This window comes from Bufo gargarizans, chromosome 3 (genome assembly GCF_014858855.1).
Source record: "Bufo gargarizans isolate SCDJY-AF-19 chromosome 3, ASM1485885v1, whole genome shotgun sequence".
NCBI lineage: Eukaryota > Metazoa > Chordata > Amphibia > Anura > Bufonidae > Bufo > Bufo gargarizans.
Genome location: NC_058082.1, coordinates 99,265,700 through 99,279,940, shown reverse-complemented (window position 1 = coordinate 99,279,940; position 14,241 = coordinate 99,265,700). Strand labels below are relative to the sequence as shown.

Here is a 14,241-nt window from a genome sequence, read left to right as displayed (position 1 = left end):
CCAAAAGCGCAAAAACGAAAAATCGCTGCGTCAGGAAGGGTTTAAGGATAGGCCATCAATTCTGAAGTCCTATTTAACCCTTTTAAAAACAAATATGATCCAATTTCAGACAACAGATCCACTATTAACACTTACAGACTGTTCCAGCTTTTGAGTGAGATTCAAACACCAGCACTGACGCCAATTCCTTCTTTACCTAATAACACATTAAAAAAAAATGTATTACCTTTTTTTATTTAGAGACACATTTAACCAGTTAAATTGCACATGCACATGAGCATATTTTTTTTTCCGTTTCTGTTTTTTTTACAGGTACATATGCGGAACAATTCATTTCAATGGATCCGCAAAAAACCTGAAATGACTCAGTGTGCATTCTGCTTCTCTATGTCTGCATGTCCGTTCTGCAAAGAAATAGAACATGTCCTATTCTTGGCCGTTTTGCAAGGATAGGCATTGTTACAACGGATCCACAAAAAAACTGATGCAACACAGATGTCACACGGATGTTATCCATTTTTTTTGCGGATCCGTGTTTTGCAGACCACAAAATACATACGGTCATGTGCTTGAGCCCTAAGCAATTTTAATGCAAATGATTCAACACTGAAATTTTTATGATAATAAAAAAAAACAGACACAGAAAACGACACAGTAACTTTCCCTCCAGTTTTAGTAACAACTAGAGATGAGAAAATTATTTGAAATACAATTCGGGTCCATTTCAACCAAATTGGACATCCAATTTGATTAGCCCTGAATAGAAAATGCTCCAAATGCCTGGAAAAGTCTTTATCTCTCTCTCTCTCTCTCTCCTTCTCTTTCTGTCTCTATTTCTCCTTCTTTCATGCGCTCGCTTGCCCCCCAACTATCTCTCTCTCTCTCTCTTCCTCTCTCTCCCTATATCTCTCTCTTCCTCTCTCTCTCTCTCCCTATATCTCTCTCTCCTTTTCTCCCGCTATCTCTCACCCTATTTTTCATTCCCTTTCCCTCTCTCCATCACTGCCTTTCTCTCTCTCTCCCTCCATTCTCCCTCTCACCCTCTCTCTCTCTCCCTGTATCTTTCTCCATCTCTCCCACTCCCCATCTCTCTATTTCTACCTTTCTCTGTCTCCATATCTCAATTCTCCAGAATCGAATCACACAAAATTCGGGTTGATGTTTCAGATTAGAACCGATTTACTCATCTCTAACAATCAAGGGGGTCATTTATCAAACTGGTGTAAAGTATAACTGGCTGTGTTGCCCATGACAACCAATCAGGATCCTCCTTTCATTTTCCAAAGGAGCTGTAAAAAGTTGAAAGTAGAATCTGATTGGTTGCTATGGGCAACTAAGCCAGTTCTACTTTACACCAGTTTGATAAATGACCCCCCAAATGTTTGGGCAGTCTCAGCCCAGCGGAACCTGGCCAATTATGGGTATCATGACTATTAGCCATCCTTGCGGTCTTCTTATTTGTACACGTTACACTACCGGCTGGATATTAATTATAATTGTTGGTTATTACAATTCAAAAATTTCAAATGGATACTCACTGAGTTGGAAAGATGGGAAACTGCCTTTATATGTAGCAACTCTTCGAATATCACCTCCAGCTCTTCTTCAGTGCGCTGACAAGGACTACAAAAGTAAAAGCAAATATCCAGTAATAAAAATATGGCAGGAATACGATATCTATGGCTGTCCTTCTGTCAGGGTTCCCATATTTTTTGTATTACTGATAGTGTAGTCTGCAGCGCCATTGTTGCCATCGAAAATAGCAGACAGTCCAGACAGACCTAATTATAAGTCTATGAGATATTTTTAAGATTTGTTAGGATCCATGGCTCTGTGATGAGTAGAAGCCAAGACCATTTTATTTAATTAAATATGAGCGTAAAATGATGATGAAAAAAAAATTCTGGACCTGGAAACCATTGTTAGGTTTATTTTTATATTTATTATGTGTACCTTTAAGCATACATACTGTATTAGTTAAATTTTGCATAAACCAGTAGTAAATGTGAATACAAAAAGCAATATATCTTATTTGGGGGTAGTGGCCCTTAGACCGCTCTTTTTGTCTGCATCCTCTATTAACAGAAACTTTCTGTCCGCAGAAAATATGGAGGATAATGGAGGTTTTTTGTTTTTGCATTTTCATTTTTCTTCCCTCTCTTCCTGGTGCCATAACTTTTTATTTTTCCATTCACATATCCATATGACGGCTTGTGTTTTGTGGGACAACATAGGAACTGCAGCTTTAACAAGCTGAGTCTCTTCAGAGCATAATAAAATTAATGACTGGCATCCCCGATCGACGCAAGGGGATCCTGGTCTTAACCCAGAAGCGCGGGCTTCCCGGTTTTTCATCATTTCGCACATGAACACGACATCTAAAGATGTTCGCACATGAACACGACATCTAAAGGCTTTAATGACTGCGATTGGCATTATTGCCAGTCGTGGACATTACCCGCGGGCCTCTGCTGTTTGAAACAGCAGAGACCCACTGGCTATGGCGCCCACTGCATGTGCGAGTGGGCGCCATGTTTAAAGACCCTCTCAGCCCTGTACATGTAGTAATGGGGTAAAGTGTTTTCCCATAAAAAAAATTCTACATTTTTCAAACCAGAACCTGGATCTGAAAACTTTTGTAATTGCATGTAATTAAAAATGCTGCATAGCCACTGAGCCACTTATTCAATAAAATGTATCTGTATAGTGACCTCTACTGTTTGTTCTTTTCCTTATTTCTCTGACTACCTCAGTAACATTGCTAAGGTGGTCACACATGCTCAGTTCAATCCTCCTACCAGCCATATCTACTGTTAGAAGCTGTGACAGTTATGGGGAGAGAGCTGCGACAGAAAGGACACTCCCCTCAGCTACCAGCCTAAAGACAATCTAGTAGAGCAATTGGAGTAATGAATGAGAGGATCTCTGGATCCATGTGAGGTACAGGGCTGGTTCTAGCTCCGGATCTGCCAATGACTGTAGCAGTGACGTGTCCCCATAACCCAGCAGTGACATGCTGCTTGGGGACATGTTACTGCTGAAACCAGTGATTGGCTGCAGCAGTGCATAGGATCCTGTCCATGCTGGAAGTTTACATGCAGGAACCAAAGTGCAGCGAAGACAGCCTGAGACCCATGGAGCCTGAACTGAGCAGCAGGTAAGTATGCTTCCCTTCACAGGTCCGGTGGTAGAGTGTGGCATTTAAAAAAACATGTCAATCCTGGATAACACCTTTAAAAGTGGATTATTCAGTTAGGGACATTAGGGACAAAAGTAATTTCCCCTGTCCGCAGGATCAACTTTATTAAACCAGGCATAGTGTCTGGTGGGGTTGAACCTGCTGATTAAAATTAAATCTGTCTTGTGAAATCGGTTGCAGCATCCCCGAGAAAAAAAAAGAAATGTATTATTTATGCAAATGAGGGCGTCCATGTACCGGGGGGGAAGTGACCAGCACTGGAAAGCAGAAGAACTGAGGTTCTCTGTGGCTTAGTTTCATAAAGAAGACAGGAACGTCGCAAGATCATTTTAATCAGCAGAATGAACTTTACCGGGCAGCACACCTGGTTTATTAGGGTTGGTCTTACCGACAGGTGCTCTTTAAAGAACCAGCACCACTCTTGTGTTTACCCCTTTTCAGCTTCTTTTTTTTCTAATTTGAAACAATTGCCCCACTTTTCACTTGTGGAAACCCGTTAATAAGTTTTCCATATTCCTGCAGCACCACCACTGGAGAAGGGATTACACAGGGCCCATTGAAATCAATAGGTTGTCCGTGTAATGCAGGACATGAAGGATCCTCCACAGTGAGATAGTCCATTTTGGCCAAGAGATGAGGAAATGGAACCGGGGACCTGTCTCTTTTGACTTTGACTTTCACTATAGGGTATATGAAAATGTATTGATCTGTATAAGAGGGCCTTCAACTTACGGCTTGCGAAGAATCATTGTAAGCAAAGCTGCTGGTCCAAGTTGTGCAAGGAACACCAGAGATTCTTGTAGTTCATCCTCGGTATCTCGGTCGCCAAGAGCCGACTCTAAGAACAGATCAACTTTAAAGAATCTGTAGAACTGTGAATCCTTGTCCTGGAAATTTGGTTCTTGTCTAACTGCAACAAAATGATGGATTTCTGGATAAGTGACGTACTGGTGTTATCTTTCAGATTAGTACTTATACCAACCATGGTCTGGATCCATCACTACCGAGAAGGAAGCAATCAACCAGATGAGATAAAAGATCAATAAAGTTGACAAATACGGACTGAAAGAAGCAGGTGCATACAGGGGCGGACTGGGAACATAAAGTGGTCCTGGAAAAAATACTAAAAATGGCCCTGTTTTGTAGCTGGATCAAACCGATGGAAGGGAGGGCCAGCAATACCATATTGTGGCACATTATACCACCCAACAGAGTCAAACATCACAGTCCATCACAAAATACATTCCCAAAAACTCCCACTGGCCGGCAGTGAGGTGGACCCAGTGAGGTGGAAATTTCCCTTTAAGGTTTATGGCCAAGAAGCGATGGACATTCCCTATCTGCATGTGCGTGAATACTTTTCTAGCGTCTGCGCAGTAAAAGTCACAGCCTCCATTTTGGGAAAGCTATGGACGCACAAGAACAAAAAGCAAAAGCTCTTTTTTTAACGTTAAAAGTTGTGTTTTTTTTTACTTACATTTTTTTATTTTAAAATTCTTTCATTTTTTTGAAAAATTATTTACTAGTCCCACAAGAGGACTTTAATAGGCAACCTATTGATCAATTCTATAATACACTGCATTGCTTATGCAATGCAATGTATTATTCTGTTAACACTATACTGACATCCACCAGCAGGCTGCGCCTCTCTAGGTATACACTGAAGGAAGATCAGGGGCCTTCAATAGGATGCCAAGACATCTGCAGCCCATGATCTCATTATTGGGGTGCCGATGGGAGACAGATGGAGCCCTCTCCCTCTGTAACCGCTTAGATGCTGCTCTCGCTACTGATCAAGGCATCTAGGGGATTAGATGACCCAAATTGGCGCTTATGCTAATCCTTATGCCAGTCTGAGCAGGAGCCAGGCTCTGATCTGTGCAATCTAATGTGTATGAGCCCCTCTCCTGTGTATTCTTCATCTCATCACATATTTCATGTTCACCACTTTGCTGCAGAGGAAAAATGATGAATTGTGATTGGTGATTATAAAGAATTCTTGTGCCAGTCTTCATATGATGCCAGGAGTTTTAAAACCAATCTGTTATGGGAAAATGCCCATTGACTGTGAATTATTAAATCCATGTTCAGCATATGAAGCATCATGTTACTTACCATGTACCAGGGCTCCTTCTTCCACCAGTACCTGCCATATTCCTACAGCCTGGCTGCGTGACTGCAAACCCGGGCTAATGCCAATTAACCAGTCCACGAGCTCCTTCCCTGAACAGCACTGCCTATGGGGAAAGAGCGACAAGGCCTTTTCTAAGCAAGTCCATGTGCAGCTACAGAAATCTGATGAACACCAGACAAATGTCCTAATAAAATCATATGTATAGTCCGATATTAGGTGATTTTACCAGATCATCATTTCCCAATGCAGTACATTTCAGTATCACTATATCGCCATTATACATTCTATTTAAAAAAGGCCTCATGCACACGACAGTTGATTTATTCCGTGTCCGTTTTTCGTGATTTCCTGCGGACCCATTGACTTTCAATGGGTCCGTTGAAAACTCGGCTAATGCACCGTTTGTCATCCGCGTCTGTGATCTGTGGTTCCAGTCCGTCAAAAAAATATAACCTGTCCTATTTTTTTTACTGAAAACGGTTTGCGGACCCATTCAAGTCAATGGGTCCGTGAAAAAACGCGGAGGCACACAAGATTGTCATCCGCGTCCGCGTCCGTTTTTTTCCTATCATTTGCATGGCAAACTTCACTTAGACTTTTTTTTTTACTTTCCTTCATGTCTGGTGATCCTCCAAAACTAAAGGAAGACACACAGAAACAAAAACGGAAACGGATCACGGAACAACGAAACCCCATTTTGCTGAACGGAACACAACAACGGTTGTGTGCATGAGGCCAAAGCCAAAGAAAATATAAAGATAATTCTGCGGATTATCTGACCATACAGTAATTAAGCTATCCATAAGAGAATGATTAAAACGTAATGATTTGATATGTTTAACCCTTGAAAGGGTTATTATTCAGACATGTACGGCACCATATCCAGCAGGTGTAATTGGCTGTTGAAATGAATGGGGAGAACTGCGGATGTGCAGCAACCAATCCATCTACACCAGCGGCAAGACAGGGGATCCCCGTTCTCAAGATAGTGAACATGTATGGCATTGACTGCGGCAATGCCATATATCTTACAGATAGGAATAACCCCTTATAGGGGGTGTCCAGGATTTTAATATTGACAGCCTATCCCATTCACTCCCTTGAGGATGGTGCATTAGTTACCAACTCTGTCCACCAAACAGCAGACATGGATGTGTAATTCCAGCTCCAACTTCCAGCGCCCCAGCTGCTCTCTAAAACATCTGATCGGTGGGGGTGCAGGGTGTCGGATCCCTGCCGATCCAATATTGATGACCTATTGTGAGGATAGGCCATTAATATTAAAATCCTGGAAATCCCATTTAGGCCTCTTGCACACGACCGTGGTTTGGTTCCTCATCCGAGCCGCATTTTTTGCGGCTCAGGTGCGGACCCATTGAATTCAATGGGGCCGCAAAAGATGCGGACACTACGTGTTCTGTTCGCATCCGTTGCTCCGTTCCGTGGCCCTGCAAAAATGATAGATCATGTCCTATTCTTGTCAGTTTTGCGGACAAGAATAGGCATTTCTATGATGGGCCGTCTGTTCCGTTCCGCAAAACACGGCACGTTCGTATGCAAGAGGCCTTAAGGACATAGTTCCTTTTGGCCTTCAGGGTGTTTTGTCTTTTTTGTATAATTTTTAAGCCTCTTCATTTATAATATTTTTCTTCTGAAACCAAGTAAAACATTCTGCTAATATCTTTTTTTAGTTCTCCAATAAATGATGCTTTAAATTTATTGTATGGGATGTAACAATTAAAGGGGTATTCTCATCACAGACAATGGGGGCATATCGCTAGGATAGGGGCGGGTCTCACCTCTGGGACCCGTACCTACAACAAGAACGGAACGGGGAGAGCTGTGGCTGAAGATATCTGGGGCCCGTCCACCACCAAGCACTGCTCCCATAGAAGTGAATGGAAGAGCACCGAGCACGCGCGGCCCCTGCTCCTACTCATTTCTATGGGGCAGAAGAAATAGCAGAACCAGCGCTCGGCTATTTTCGGCTGCCCCATAGAAATCAATGGAGGGTGGCTGCGCATGCGCAGTGTGCCCTCTGTTCATTTCCCCGCTCCGTTCTCATTGTGGAATTGGGGGCATATCCTAGCAATATGACCCCATTGTCTGTGATGGGAATACCCCTTTAAGGAGAAACAACATAATATTTTTTAAATAATCATATTATTCTTTAGCTTTATGCACATGTTTTATTGACAAATTATTTTCTTAAACTTTATATAAATATATATATATATATATATATATATATATATTTTTTTTTTACTTTTAATGTACGGCCACACGTAACATAACCCCGGGCAAACATAACGAAGCTCATGCACATGCGGCGGAAAATTTCTGCAACAAAATCAGCACATAATTTTAGAGCGAATTTCACACCCTCAGAATGTCAACTTATGCAAATTTCTTTCCCAGATTTCACTGTTTGTAATGAAGAAGGTGAAATCTGTGGCAACAAGATCCTTAAGAAAATCCACAGATGACCCACCACATGTGGCGGTACCCTAAAATGTAATTTTTTTCTTTGTAATATATTAGAATATCTGTATATCTTCGAATACCGCTAGATGCTTACTTCCGTGACTACCGTAATTGCAGCCCAAACATGTCTCTTTGATAAGATATAAGCGGTAAAATAGATGTCTGTACATAGGGAAAACTATGACAAATCAGTGGGTCGTTGTGAGAAAATGGACAATGCATGCCTCTGCCACTAGATGGGGCCCTTTACACGACTAATGACGAGGAGCAGACTGATGGCTCACAGGAGTCACACCCTTCAATCTCTGGCAATTTTCGTGTCTTTTTTTGTGCATCAATGAATCACATTGAATTTATTATGCATGAGACGGTCTGTAAAAACTTGGCTGTGGCAGCATTATGCTGGTGGGAACATTCGCTATTACAGGCGTCAGAACAAGAATTTTGATATTCAAAGGTCAGCAAATTTTTGCAGATTCTCTCATCTCTAATAATAAAAAATAATGACATCATCCTTAGAAAATGATCTCATTGTCACAACTGCTGAATACTAGAACTAAGATGCTAAAATAATGTGTTCCTCTGTGCAAGATCTGCAAGGTAAAGTCCGGCACCTTCTGTAGAGCAAGGTGATGTTTTGGGGGAACCCACCCTATATAGTGGTATGCGTACCCTGAAACTGATTTTGGAGGAGACAGACTCCTGTGTAAACCTGGGGAAGTATAAAAATCACACAATAAGGCCTCTTTCACACGGGCGTGTGCACCCCGTTGCCGTATTGCGGACCGCATTTGCGGATACACAATACACGGGTCCCGTTCCATGGCCATTCCGCATCACGGATGCGGACCCATTAATTTCAATGGGTCCGCAAATCCGGAGATGCAGAATGATGCGGAATGGAAGCACGGAACGGAACCCTACAGAAGCACTACGGAGTGCTTCCGTGGGGTTTCGTCCCGTATTTCCGTTCCTCAAAAAGATAAAACATGTCCTATCTTTTTGCAGAACGGACAGATCGCAGACCCATTCAAGTTAATGGGTCCGCGATCCAACGCGGCTGCCCCGCGGACTGTGCTCGTGCATTTTGCGGGCCGCAGCACGACCACGGGGCAGACACGCCCGTGTGAAATAGGCCTAAGGGTGAGCACATAGTGTGCTCTCCGCATCCATTCCTGCCCCATTGAGAATAAATGGGTCCGCACCCGTTCCCGATATTGCGGAACAGATGCGGACCCATTTGAGGACGTGTGATTGGATCCTGATTAGGTTCTAGATAAAAATGAAAGGTGCCCCGAACAATGTCTGTCAGGACCAGACGTTCCTCCCTAGGGTGACTTCACACGCGGCAGATTTTGTGGCAGAAAATTCTGTGACTGAAAATCTGTTCCACTCCCTTTAATGGAGCTTGCAAAAATCCATGTGCTTGCCGCCCCATTCAAATGAATGGAACTGATTTTCAGTCGCGGAATGCTCATGAAAGATGCCACTTTATATAATACATGTACATGGATACATTAAAGGGGTTCTTTGACCTTTTAAATAAGAAAAGCAATACATTCTATATAAAAAAGAAAATGCTCACCTCTCCAGTCCCATGTCGATCCACGGCTGAGGTTCCCCGATCTTTGTTTATAAACGCAATCAGTGGCCTCAGTGGTCACATGCCATACTACTGGCATTATAGCTGCCATCACTGAGCAGTGATGTACAATACATAACTGATGAGCGGTCACATGCCAGCCGCCTGTAAACATAGACCAAGGTCCCAACCGGAGTGTGACTGTTAGTTGGATGAGTAGTGTCTTTAGTTTTTTTGCTTTTTTTTTTTTCATTTTATCACATATGCTGCTGTTTTTACTTTTGCCTTTATTGTTTGTTTGTTTTTTTATTTCGGTTATTTCAATCCCCTTTAAAGTCGGATAATCCCCTTTAAAGGGGTTTTCCAGCTTCAGGATATTGATGGCCATAAATATCAGATCACTGGGGGAAGAAACAGCTGTTTGAAGGGGCTGCGGCAACGGAGCAAGTGTTGCAGCCTCTGGCCGTCTATGTCTGTAGCATACATATAATAGCAGCAGTGCAGGATACTGAAATGTGAACAGGACCAAGATGACATGCCCTGCATCACGGTAAGTAGATGGACGGAAGAAAACACTGGCGCGATTTCACACCACGTGTTTTTTACACCAAGTTATAAAGTTCTGACGGGAAGATGCTACACAATGCATCACACAAAATCCCTAAGGCCTCTTTCACACGGGCGAGTTTTTCACGCAGGTGCAATGCGTGAGGTGAACGCATTGCACCTGCACTGAATCCAAACCCATTAATTTCTATGGGGCTGTGCACATGAGCGGTGATTTTCACGCATCAATTGTGCGTTGCGTGAAAATCGCAGCATGTTATATATTCTGCGTTTTTTACGCAACGCAAGCCCCATAGAAGTGAATGGGGCTGTGTGAAAATCACAAGCGCCCGCAAGCAAGTGCGGATGCAATGCGATTTTCATGCATTGTTGCTTGGTGACGATCGGGATGGTTATAAGGGAAAATAATAGCATTTATAATACAGAATGCTTAGTAAATTAGGGATGGAGGGGTTAAAAAAAATACAAAAATTAAACTCACCTCATCCACTTGTTCGCGCAGCCCGGCTTCTCTTCTTTCTTCTTCTTTGAGGACCTGGGAAAAAAGGACCTTTGGTGACGTCACTGCTCTCCTTACATGGTCCGTCACGTGACGTCACCAAAGGTCCTTTTCTCATCAAAGAAGAAGACAGAAGACAAACCGGGCTGCGTGAACAAGAGGATGAGGTGAGTTAAATTTAAATTTTTTAACCCCTCCATCCCTAATTTACTTTGCATTCTGTATTAAGAATTCTATTATTTTCACTTATAACAATGTTATAAGGGAAATAATAAAATTTACACAACACCGATCCCAAACCCGAACTTCTGTCAAGAAGTCCGGGTTCGGGTCTGGGTACCAAACATGCCGATTTTTCTCACGCACGTGCAAAACGCATTAAAACGCTTTGCACTCGCGCAGAAAAATCACGCATTTTCCCGCGATGCACCTGCATCCTATCCGGCCCTCACACGCGACGCCCGTGTGAAAGAGGTCTAACTGCTGCACAATGCACCACAGGGCTTCATAGTATCACCTTGGAGCTGGTGTAGTAACATGACGTCAGCGCAGGTCCTGCTGAATGAAGATAGAAGGATCTTCTATCTTCATTCAGAAGGACCTGCGCTGACGTCATCGCATTCACCACGTGCTATTATTTTCCATTATAACCATGTTATAATGGAAAATAATAAAATCTACAGAACACCAAACCCGAACTTCAGTGAAGAAGTCCAGGTTCGGGTCTGGGTACCACATTCAGTTTTTTATCACGCGTGTGCAAAACGCATTAAAACGCTTTGCACTCGCGCGGAAAAAACTGAACAACGCAACGCAATCGCAGACAAAACTAACTGAAATGGTGTGCGCACTCGCATGGGTTTCCCACAATCCACCCGCAATGCATCTGGCCCTCACCCGCGACGCTCGTGTGAAAGAGGCCTAAAGCCTCATGCACACGTCCGCAGCAGGAAGCGCACGGCGTCATAACAACCAATGACGCTCTGCGCTCCTGCACTCAGAAGAAATCCAGGGCTGTCTCACGCGGTCCGTGTTTCACAGACGTGTGCATGAGGCTTAAGAGTTACACAGCATCATAAATCAATATAATGCTATGCGACCCGGGAGCTCAGGACAGGTGCTGCTGCATACTCACGCCGCGAGTCCATAGCGTGAACTCGCTCGTCTGAAAGGGGCTTTACTGCAGATCCATGGTAGCCCATGAAAGCAAAGACTGTATCACAGAGTCATAGACACTTCATGTGCCACCGTATACTCCTCCAGACACGCTGGGGAGAATTTATCAAGAGCGGAATATTTGAAGTCCGTTTTGCTTCAGTCTGTGTTGGAGATTTATCAAATGTCACATGGTGTTTGATACATTTGTCTTGTCCTTAAACCTAACCCTTGTGTCTAGAGAAGCTCCTCCACTTTTCCTACTCCACCCTCCTCCTGGAGTGAGATTGCGGAAAAAAAAATGCAACTTAAAAAAAAAAAGTCTCAATCATAAATCTGGAGTGAAACTGATTAACATAGCTACACACCCAGTGTTCCACTCACGTTTCCAAACCAGAGTGAATGGTGTGAAAATTCTGTGCAAAAAGTTGCAAAAGCCATATTCTGCAGCTTTTTGGAGCCAGGATTCGGCAGTGAAGGTAGTATGATAAATAGGGCCAATGCTTCGAGGGCAGAATGGCTTCACGTGTCCAGTGCAGCCTGTTTGACAATCTGTGTACAGCACTGCAGAATATGTTGGCGCTATATAAACTATAGAAATAAATAGTACATGCAAATAAATGATACAGGATGAATGTTTCAGTCTGGAGTGTCAGGGTATAAGGACTGTACCTGTGATTACGAAAATGGTGTTTTCTATCACGCATCAGTGCAGGCGACATGGTAAGGAGATACGTCCGCAGAACTTTAGCTGCTCTCCAGACTTTATGTGACACCACCTAGAGGAAGAGAAGGGAATGCAATCTTCAGGAAAAGTCACACTCAGAAGGCTGAAGAGATGAGGAAGTAAAAATATATTTAGGTTTTCATTGAACAAGATGTTTACAATCAGAGGACGGATACGCTAGGCAACAATGTATCCTGAGGGAGATGGTAACAATGCCTCTTGTATTCTTCTTAGGCCTCTTACACACGACCGTATGTATTTTGTGGTCCACAAAAAATACGGATGACCTCCGTGTGCATTCTGTATTTTGCGGAACGGAACAGCTGGCCCCTGATAAAACAATACTATCCTTGTCCGTAATGCGGACAAGAATAGGACATGTTTTATTTTTTTGCGGACCCATTGAAATGAATGGTTCCGTATACGGTCCGCAAAAAAAAAAACGGGACGGACATGGAAATAAAATACGTTTGTGTGCAAGAGGCCTTACACTAGCAGCCGCAGTGGTGTCACTGACAGGGGGTTCAGACCTGAGCGTTCTGAAACGAGCGCTCTGTATGCGCGATTGTACGGGCGTTTACAATCGCGCATACAGAGACAGACGTGCACACATTGTCGCGCGTTCCCGAATATCTATGTGCGGGAACACGCGACAAACGCCCCAAAAAAAGCTCAAGAACTTGTTTGAGCGTCGGGCGTTTTACAGCGCGATCGTACGCGCTGTAAAACGCCCAGGTGAGAACCATTCCCATAGGGAATCATTGGTTTCTCCTTGTCGAGCGTTTTACAGCGTGTAGGAACGCGCTGTAAAACGCTCAGGTGTGAACTTACGCTGGGTTCACACCTGAGCGTTTTACAGCGCGTTCCTACACGCTGTAAAACGCACAACAGGCAAGAACCAATGATTCCCTATGGGAAGGGTTCACACCTGGGCGTTTTACAGCGCGTACGATCGCTCTGTAAAACGCCCGACGCTCAAACAAGTACAGGAGCTTTTTTTGGCGCGTTTGACGCGCGTTTGGGCCATAGACTCTTTGGACAACACTGCTGTCAATCACCCAAACGCGCGTCAAACGCGCGTTCACTATTAAAAAAAACGTGCATAAAACGCGCGACAAAAACGCGCATAGAAACGCGCCTTTGAGAAACGCCTAGGTGTGAACCCAGCGTTAGGGTAAGGGTTAACACATCATTGTGCACTCCATTATTCAAGAACATTTATCAATGTGAAAGAGAGAACTCTGTGGTCAGAATACATCGTGTTTGGTCGCATTGAACTTGAGAAAAAACTAACATTTGTTTCTTAAAAGTCCCTTTGGAGATGGCCCGAAAACCCCTGCATAATATTGGCACTGCCCTTCGATCCTGTTCAAGGCTGGCATCAGCTGTGCAGAATTCTGGGTATTTTAGGTGTACCCACAGCTGGACACATTGCCAACTATAATGACCAACATTAACAAAGATTTTTTTTTAAAGTAATTTAAAAAATAGAATTTGTGGGGGTCCACAATGAATGTTTTTGGACCAACAAAGGGTGGAGCTTATGAAGCCATTAATTTTAAATGGAAAGTACAGTGAGAAAATGACCAGTTATTTAATAATTTTTAATATGGTTGGTGCTTTGTTTTTCTCATTTTCATTGACTTAATACTGAAATCATCTGACATCATACATTTTTCACACTGACCACTGAGCCTTATTTTAGATGGAGACTTTCTGTTCAGCAGTCATCTCATTATCATCACAGGCAAGATTATACTAACAATTAACACTTCTTTTATAAAGCCGGAGGCGGATAATACAGGATAACACCACTGACAATAAATAATGGATACAGCTCACCTCCTCCCGGACAATAACCTCTGCACAGGTTACAGAACATGTCCGCCATACT

General features: G+C 43.2%; 1 protein-coding gene across 2 annotated transcripts in view; it reads right to left on the bottom strand.

Moving 5' to 3' along the window:
* The window catches only part of RAPGEF3 (Rap guanine nucleotide exchange factor 3), a 101,727-nt gene that overhangs the window by 43,335 nt on the left and 44,151 nt on the right, over positions 1-14,241 (bottom strand). For both annotated transcript variants that reach the window (XM_044284533.1, XM_044284534.1), the window contains 5 exons: positions 12,293-12,399; positions 5,315-5,436; positions 3,932-4,109; positions 1,539-1,623; positions 136-196 (listed from right to left, as the gene is read on the bottom strand). In XM_044284533.1, coding sequence (XP_044140468.1) covers positions 136-196; positions 1,539-1,623; positions 3,932-4,109; positions 5,315-5,436; positions 12,293-12,399 — 553 coding nt within the window. The remainder of the gene's footprint in view (positions 1-135; positions 197-1,538; positions 1,624-3,931; positions 4,110-5,314; positions 5,437-12,292; positions 12,400-14,241) is intronic.